The sequence below is a fragment of the Acanthisitta chloris genome, unplaced genomic scaffold (assembly GCF_000695815.1).
Source record: "Acanthisitta chloris isolate BGI_N310 unplaced genomic scaffold, ASM69581v1 scaffold10929, whole genome shotgun sequence".
Taxonomy (NCBI): domain Eukaryota; kingdom Metazoa; phylum Chordata; class Aves; order Passeriformes; family Acanthisittidae; genus Acanthisitta; species Acanthisitta chloris.
In genome coordinates, this window is record NW_008690839.1 from 1 (window position 1) to 8,826 (window position 8,826).

The 8,826-nt window shown below is 54.9% G+C and overlaps 1 protein-coding gene across 1 annotated transcript; it reads left to right on the forward strand.

The window, feature by feature from the left end:
* Positions 1-405: 405 nt before the first annotated feature.
* On the forward strand, positions 406-7,222 carry SLC29A1 (solute carrier family 29 (equilibrative nucleoside transporter), member 1). Its single transcript, XM_009081986.1, has 12 exons — positions 406-490; positions 947-1,028; positions 1,297-1,463; positions 1,691-1,830; positions 2,021-2,155; positions 2,328-2,425; positions 2,739-2,829; positions 2,958-3,046; positions 3,189-3,297; positions 4,590-4,675; positions 6,344-6,543; positions 7,111-7,222. Exons 1-12 carry the CDS (start codon positions 462-464, stop codon positions 7,220-7,222), a joined length of 1,338 nt encoding a protein of 445 aa, XP_009080234.1. The 5' UTR covers positions 406-461.
* The last annotated feature ends 1,604 nt before the right edge of the window (positions 7,223-8,826 follow it).

Consider the following 8,826-nt stretch of genomic DNA (forward strand, 5'->3'; position numbering starts at 1 on the left):
GGAGGGCGGGGGGGGCAGACACAGCCCACTACGCACATGCTTCACTCAGCCCCAGGATTGGGGACAGAGCTGCAGGCTAACAAATCCTTTAAGAGCCTGCTGTGAGCAGCTGGGCAGTCAGCATGAGCAGCTTGGGCACCTAAGGAAAGCAGTTTCCCTTCAAAGGGAAGGCTTGGTGTGCCTGGCCAGCAGAATATGGCTGTGTGTCACAGCCCTCAGCCGAAGGACTCTTGAGCCGCAGGTTTTCAAAGCTCCTGTGCTGTGCTCTCACCATTTTCTGGGTTGGTGTTTCACTCCCAATACTGTGGGGAACTTACCTAGCAGCACAGGTAGTGTTTATAAACAGTACTGCCCCTGCCTGGCTTGCGTCCCTCACTCTCCCATAAAATCTTCTGTTTGCTTTCCAGACGGAGAACAGCCACGAGACTTGCTGAGACCTGTGTTGACTCTTGCCACACAAGATGACAGCAAGAGATGGGCCACAGGATAGGTAATGCCAGGTCCTGACATGTGTGATGGTGTGGGTGGTGATCCAGGATACCAGGAGGTGAGGGGGGACAGGGGGACCTGGCATCTGGGGGTCATCCTTGCCTGCATGCTCACTGGGCTACCAAGCTGTCCCTTCTCTCTGTCAGCTTTTTCATAGCAAATGGGCTGTATACAGTCTCTTGTGCCAGGACATGCCTGGAGAGCCACATTCTGAGGAGCAGCCAGCCTCCTTGCTTTTGTACCCTCCCAGGGAGGGCCTCCCACGGCCCCTCTGCAGTGCCACATCTCCTCTGGCAGCCCAGGCTAGCAGAGGCTCTGGGGCAGGGCCAGGGCACTAAATACTGTCATTCCTTCTCCTTCTGGTGCATTCTGCCACAGGCTCAGGGACAGTCAGAAGCAATGTCTGTCCCCTGCCCTGCCCAGCATCCCCCTCCAAACCGCTCTGTCCCCTCTACAGGTACAAGGCTGTCTGGCTGATCTTCTTCATCCTTGGCCTGGGAACGCTGCTGCCATGGAATTTCTTCATGACTGCCAGGGAGGTAAGCGCTTCCCTCCCGCTGTTGCCTACAACATTAATTGTACCTTGTCATGTCTGGGGAGCACGCTGTAGGTGTGGCAGCATGGCACAGTGTAGAGCCTCCATGTTTGCACGCAAGGAATTGTGAGCATGGGTAACCTGAGTGGGATGAGTGGTACTGAGGTGGCAGGAGCGATGGGCATGGGTCTGGAGTGGGAACCAGTGTGGCCTGGGTGTGCTAGGGGGAGACCTCACAAAACCTCAGCCCCACTAGGCTCCTTCCCTTGCAGTATTTCATCAGCCGCCTAAAAGACCCAGAGGAGACAAGCCATGTCAGGAACCAGACCGGTGAGGTCGCTCTGTCCTACCTGCAGTCCATGTATGACAACTTCATGACTCTCTGCGCCATGGTGCCCCTCCTCATCTTCACCTGCCTCAACTCCTTCATCCATGAGCGGTGAGCCTTGCCCTGTCCTTGGTCCTGCCAGCCCCCATTGGGCCACCCACCCTGGTCTGTCTTCCTGCCCCAGCACAGAGCCAAGCCACAGCCCATTCAGTCAGGTCAAAGGCAAAACACTGGTCTTCTGTCCTAGGGTTTGGCTGGGATTCCCACAGGAGAGTTTGGTCTCAGCCTCACAGGCTTTTGGAGGGGTGGGTTTTCCTCACTCAGACCCTCTTTTGCAGGATTCCCCAGCAAATCCGCATCTCGGGCAGCCTGATGGCCATTGGGCTGGTATTTTTAGTCACTGCGATCATGGTGAAGGTACCCATGGAACCTCTTCCCTTCTTCATCTTTACCATGATCAGCATCGTCTTCATCAACTGTAAGTGAGGCAGGGGGAAGGATGGGTGCACAGCTCCATGGCTAGGGCTGATTCCTCTGGGAGAAAAGCATGAACTTCACTGTGGGGGAGCCAGGGAGATGGGGCAAGGGCGGGGGGCTTGGCTCCCCACAGAGAAGCAATCCATCCTTGCCTTTGGTTTCTCATTTCTGCTCATCTTTCCCCTTCGCAGCCTTCGGCGCCATTCTCCAGGGAAGCCTTTTTGGGCTGGCAGGGCTCCTGCCTGCCAGCTACACAGCCCCCATCATGAGTGGGCAGGGCTTGGCAGGCACCTTTGCTGCTTTGGCGATGATCTTCAGTATTGCCAGTGAGTAATCCCTGCCCTGCAGGTGACAGGGCCTTCCCAGAGCATTGCTGTCGCAGGATCTGCTGGGATCATGCTGTAGGGTTGTGTGGGAGATGGTTGCAGGGTCTCTCTCCTCTCACCTCTTGTCATATTCTTCCTTTCTTCCCCTGGCTCTCCCTTACTATGCCCTCAGTTGGTGCCCAGCAACCTGAGAGCTTCATTGGTTACTTCACAACGGCCTGTGTGGCGATCGTGCTGGCAATCTTCTCCTACATCATTCTGCCTCGCATGGTGAGACTATTGTCCTACTGGGGAAGGGTGTGGGGACATGGGACCTTTACACATCCCATCACAAGGATTGTAGCCCAGTAGTACCCCAGCCTTGGCTCCCACCAGCCTCCACCTCCTGTGTCCTGAGAGAGCACTCCAGGATACTTTCCACCTCAGATACCCCAGTGTACTTGGGAGAGCTGGAAAGCATCAGTATTGGACATAAGTGGAAGGAATACTTGGCCTGTTTTGCCCATATCTGCCGTTGCCACAGAGCCCCTGGCAGCCTTCTTTCCGCACACATGAATGAGTCCTCCGTGCTGTCTCCCTGCAGGATTTCTTCCGATACTACTCCATGAAGGACAAGACAGAGTACCGTGTGTACAATGCAGAGCTGGAGACCAAAAGAGACCTGATTAAGAAAGGTGAGGGCCTGAGCGGAGGAAGGGGAAGAAGGGAAAAGAGGAAAAGCTGAGAGACAGAATGAGACAGGATTGAATTAGATCTCAGCTTGTTGGGATCTGCTGTGTCCTACTTGTGTCTCTCCCTGCAGATGAGAACGGAATGGAGCAGAGTAACTCAAAGATCATCCCTATCCACAACCCTGATGAGAAGCCCTCCGTTGTTGCTATTTTTAAGAAGGTTAGTGAGTAGCCAGCAAGCCTTGCCCTGCCCTTCCTACCAGGGTGGGCTCAGGTGTAGGAGAGCATGGGGAGAGGAGACCAGCCCTGCACTGGTCTCTTGCCCTGTGTTTTGTACCAGCCTCCTTCTTTCATCTGCCTAGCTCTGGATCATGGCTCTGTCTGTCTGCTTTGTCTTCACTGTCACCATCGGCGTCTTTCCTGCCATCACAGCTAAGGTGTCCACTGTCCTCGGAGAGGGAAACAGATGGGGTAAGTGTGTCAGGGATGAGGTGGAGGTAGGAGAAAGCTGAAAACAAGGTAAATGGGAGAAAAGAAAGTGGGGCTTGAAGTAGTAGATGTGTGTGGCAGGGTGACCCTAGCTGGATGCCAAGTGCCCACCAAAGCCACTACAACACTCACTTCCTCAGCTGGACAGGGCAGAGAAAATATAACAAAAGGCTCCTGGGTCAAGACAAGGACAGGGAGAGATCAGTCACCAATTACTGTCACAGGCAAAACAGACTCAACTTGGGGAAAATTAATTTATTACCAGTCAAATCAGAGTATGATAATGAGAAATAAAAACTAAATCTTAAAACACCTTCTGCCCACCTGTCCTTTCTCCTCGGGCTTAACTTTACTCAGGATTTCATTACGTCCTTCCCCTGCAGCAGTGCAGGGGGACAGGGAATGAGGGTTGTGGTCAGTTCATCACGTGTTTTCTCCTCCACTGCTTCCTCCTCAGGGGGAGGACTCATCACACTCTTCCCTGCTTCAGCTTGGGGACCCTCCCATGGGAGAGAGTCCTTCATGAACTCCAATGTGAGTCCTTCCCACAGGCTGCAGTTCATGAACTGCTCCAGCCTGGGTCCCTTCCACAGGGTGCAGTCCTTCAGGAATAGACTACTCCAGCATGGGTGCCTCATGGGGTCACAACTCCTGCCAGCAACCCTGTCTCAGCATGGGGTTTTCCATGGGCTACAGGTGGATATCTGTTCCACTATGGACCTCCATAGGCTGCTGGAGGACAGCCTGCCTCACCATGGTCTTCACCAAGGACTGCAGGGGATTCTCTGCTGTGGCATCCGGAGCACCTTATCCCAGTCCTTTTCCACTGGCCTTGGTGTCTGCAGAGCTGTTTCTCTCACATATTCTCACCTCACTCTCTGGCTGCACCTGCACACATGGGGTGGTTTTTTCCCCCTTCTTAAATGTGTTATCCCATACTGGCCTGACCTTGGCCAGCAGTGGGTCCATCTTGGAGCAGGCTGGCATTGGCTCTGCCAGACATGGGGAAGCTTCTAGCAGCTTCTCACAGAACCCAGCCTTGTAGCTCCCCCACTACCAAAGCCTTGCCACACAAACCCAATGCAGTATGCCTGAAGGGAAGAGGGAACCACCCTGCACGATGATTTGAATGCAGACACCAGCCTGGCTGGGAGACCATTCCAGGCCCTAGTGGGAAACCAGGAGGACCCAGATCTGAAAGATAGTCTCCATGTAATTGTCATGAGGGGCTGGGGCATGCTGGGCGTGTCACTGACCTTCTCCACCTTTTGCAGGTCTCTACTTCATTCCTGTCTCCTGCTTTCTGCTTTTTAATGTTTTTGACTGGACGGGACGGAGTCTCACTGCCCTCTTCACATGGGTAAGCATGGGGCAAGCAAGAGCTCAGGCAGTCTCCATCCCCAGGTCCCTCAGCCGTGGCTCTCACTGAAGCTGCCATCCATGGCTTGGAGCAGGAAGGAGGTGCAGAGCTGTTTAAGTCCTAAGCAGAGATTTATGGGTTAGAGCCGAGAACCACAGCATTGTTCTGTTCTCCCACCCTTCTTTCAGCATGGCTTGGATGAAGCTGCCTCCTCCATTTCAGCCCCTTTGTAAACAAACCTTCACTCCAGCTATGCAAACAGCGAGACAGGACGGCGACGGGGAGAGGGTGAAAGACAGGGCAGCCCAAAATAAAACCTCTGGCCTCGGCACAGGACACAGACGCTTCAAAGACCCTTGTCCTGGAAGCAGGGCAGAGCCATGCCATGTGGGTCACAGAGCTGTGCCCTGCCACATCCCCTTGCTCTCATCTCCCCAGGGTGGGCAAGGAAGGGGGCTGTCCTGTCTGAGTCTCTTCCTGCCCCTTCACCCAACCCCAAGCACCGTTTCCCCATGTATTGTTCAGGCTGTTTGTTTAGAGAAGTTCCTCAGGACCACGTGCCGTGGGGTCTGCCCAGGCCTGACTTCCCCATGGCCTGGAGCTGCTTTTCCCCTGGCCATCACTGCTGGCTGCCCTCAGCCTTGGCCATGAGCCGCCTTGCCTGGTGTCCAGGCCGCAGCCTCCGTGGTGGGATGACCCAGCAGGAAACATTTCCAAAATAAGGCTGTATGGAAAGTCTGACAGCATGTGGTTTGGGCTTCATTTCCCTGGTTGGGGCCCTGCTTGCTCCTTTTCTCTTTCTCAAGCAGGAGAGGCGACTACTTATGCCAGTTTGCCCCACAGACACAGCAACTGGCCTAACCTCAGCTTCCTCCTGTGTTCATGAGTGTTTTGTGGCCATGCCAGCCCAGCAGCTCCCAAGGCAGCTGTGGGTCTCTCCTGACCCCAGACCAGTGAGCCCTGTAATCTGTGACCCCAGCACCTCACTGAGATGACCCCATGCAGAAACAGGCACATTTGGTACCAGGGACTGCCTTGGTCCCAGCTCTAGGGACAACACACGGGGACAGTGCCTCCTTCTTTGTCCCAGCCTCAGTTGTCCAGGAAGTCTGGTAGGATCTGAGACCATAACTTGGTCCATGCCTTTGCCAGCACGTTTCAAAACAACCCCAGCATAATCCCTTTCTCAGATTGCTGGATCTTGCCCCACTTGGCTGGGGGATGGCGTGGGAGGCTGAAGAGCTGGTTAAAGCCCAGTTTGCAGGCGCTGAGGTGCCAGAGGGGATTTACCTCAGCCAGCCTTGCCCTGCACAGTGGTTCACTGCAGGAGGTTGCATGAACATGTACAAGGCTCTCCTGCCTCCTTGCCTGTTGCCAGCAAGGGCTTAGCAGTCACCCACAAGCCCAGCTCAGTATTTTTGCTCTAGTGGTGCTGCTCTCCAAGTTATCTTGGACCGGGCTTTTAGACCTAGTGGGACCTCCTTACCACAGCAGGTGATGATGCTGAGATCTATTGTAGCAGAGAAAGTCTCTTAGCAAATTCACCCTCTGTGGCTCCTCCACAGCTGTGGTGTAGCAGGGACAGCCTCTGTATAGCCCCTGCCAGCACGCCATGGGATGGGGAATGTCTGCTTCTCAGCTGCTCAGCAACTCATGTTTTTCTCCCAGCCCGGGAAGGACAGCTGCCTCCTGCCAGTGTTGGTGGTCCTCCGTGTTATCTTTGTCCCTCTTTTCATGCTGTGCAACGTGAAGCCCCGTCACTACCTGCCCGTCATATTCTCTCATGACGCCTGGTACATCATCTTCATGATCTTCTTCTCCATCTCCAACGGCTACCTGGCCAGCCTTTGCATGTGCTTCGGGCCCAAGTGAGTAGGAGCTGGGGCCAAGGGAAGGGTTGGTTACACCCCCCAGATGCCAGTCCTGGCATGACTTCTGCAGTCTGGCTCTGCCCAGTTCTGGCATCTGGAGAAGGGTCTGCAGGCACAGGGGAGTTGGCACTACCCTCAGTGGCCCATCTCCCAGGCTTGTGCCTCCATATCCTAGGGATGAGGAAGCTAGTTGGACTCTCCATTTGCCCCACCTGCTACACAGGGGAAGGGGATAGATGCAGTGGGGATCCAGAGGGGAGCAGTGTGGCACAGCACCCACAGCAGGGTGAGCAGCCTTGCCCAGCACAGGTGGCATGAGGAGCCCAGCTGGGGCTCAGCCAGGTGGGCTGCAGTGCATGGGGGCAGGAGTCAGGGAGGGCTGTCCTTGGCTCTAGGAGTTTCGAGGCAGCCTGCCTGAGGTACTTTTTCTTTGTGAGCCCTTGGAGCCAAGGTGGATTTGCCATTGCTGTTCCTCTGCTGCAGAGGAGCCTCCTATCTCCACTGAACAGCAGGGCACAGGGGCACGCATCCCAAGGATGGGTCTGACACCTGTTTCTCCCCTAGGAAAGTGCTTGCCCACGAAGCAGAGACAGCTGGAGCCGTCATGGCCTTTTTCCTGTCGCTGGGCTTGGCCCTAGGAGCTGCCATCTCCTTTCTGTTCCGAATTCTCATCTAGCAGAGGCACACCGAGGGTGCAGGGACACCACAAGACGGCTCCGCATCCTCCTCCAAGGCCCTGGACACCTCAGCACTGTGGGGAAATAACACTTCATGCCTGTCCCTGCCAAATCACACTGCCACGGAAGACATTACACCCAGGGACGGTTCCACTCCTGTAGGGTTGGCCTGGCTCCTGCCACGCTCAGCTGTGTGATGCCTTCAGGCCTACGTGCCTTCTCCTTCCCCATGCTGTGTGTGTTGTAAGACCCCCGGGATCTCACAGAGGTCCAGCTGCCTCCCACGCTGCATAACTTCCCCAGCTCAAGGCCAAAAGCCATTTTCAGCCTCTTCCTCTCTGACAGAGTGGAAGGCTGGTATCCAGTGTTATTCCTTCTCTTGCTGTTGTCCCCGAGGCACCTAGGGACTTGCTCTCCTCTCCTTCCAGGGAGCCTGGAAATATCCCACGCCCTTTCTCCTGCTGGCAAGACTTGCAAATGGGGAGAGCCCCGGCCAGCCAGCCTGGTCATCCCTGCTTTCTACTAGACGCACATCTCCCTGCCCAGTGGTATCCCAGAGGCATAGACATCTGTGTCCCACCCGCATAAAGAGCCAACACTGTGGCTAGGCTGAGGGAGGAAGTCTCCCCACCCTACTTTCTCCCTCTCCTCGCCTCTGTCCCTTACTTTGAGGGTTTTTTTGGTGATTCTGCCCTTGTTTGCTTTCAGCCTCCTGATTGTGTGATAGGAGGTCCCACTGTGGGCCACAAGAGGAGAGGCAGCAACTGCCTTCCCACCGAGGCTGCCTTCCCTGGCCCACCCGTGCTGCAGGGGGAGGCCTCATCTCTCCCATGGCTTTCTTGTCCCGTGTCTGTGTAAATGTGTCTGTACAGTTGCCATTTTCTATAAAAAGACCAAAAGGCTCCTTTGGGTATGTGTGTCTGTCTCCCATCACCACCAGGGAGAGGGGCTGTGGAGGGGCAAGGGCTGAAGGGAGGGGGCACCAGCATTTCCTGGGCACCTCAGGGTCTCCTGTAGCCAGCATTGGGTGTGGAAGTGGTATGTGTATCCCCTGCACAGACAGGCCCAGCTATGAGGACAGAGAGAGTGTGGGAAGGGGATTATAGAACCTTAGAATGGTTCAGGTTGGAAAGGACCTTAAAATTCATCCAGTTTGAACCCCTCACCACAGGCAGGGACACCTTCCACTAGATCAGGCTGCTCAGAGCTCAATCCAGCCTGGCCTTCAACACTCTCAGGGATGGGGCATCCACCACGAGCAACCTGTTCCACTGCCTTACCACCCCCACGGGAAAGAATTTCTTCCCAATATCTAATCTAAACCTACTTTCTGTCAGTTTAAGGCCATTCCCCCTTGTCCTGTCACTACATGCCCTGGTAAACAGACTCTTCCATCTTTCTTGTAGTCTCCCTTCAGGTACTGGAAGGTTGCAAATAGGTCATCCCTATAAACAGTCTCTTCTCCAGGCTGAATAATCCCAATTCTCTCAGCCTTTCCTCATAGGAGAGGTGCTCCCTGTCTCTGATCATCTTGGTGTTTCTTCTCTAGACTCACTCCAACAGGTCTATGTTCTTTCTGTGAAGGGACCCCAGAGCTGGATGC

What these genes read in the sequence shown, in the direction of transcription:
- SLC29A1 (XM_009081986.1), top strand. Translation starts at nt 462, where the DNA reads ATGACAGCAAGAGATGGGCCACAGGATAG. An exon ending in AACTCCTTCATCCATGAGCG is followed by an intron (nt 1,464 to 1,690) that starts GTGAGCCTTGCC and finishes CCTCTTTTGCAG; the next exon opens with GATTCCCCAGCAAATCCGCA. An exon ending in TGCATGTGCTTCGGGCCCAA is followed by an intron (nt 6,544 to 7,110) that starts GTGAGTAGGAGC and finishes TTTCTCCCCTAG; the next exon opens with GAAAGTGCTTGCCCACGAAG.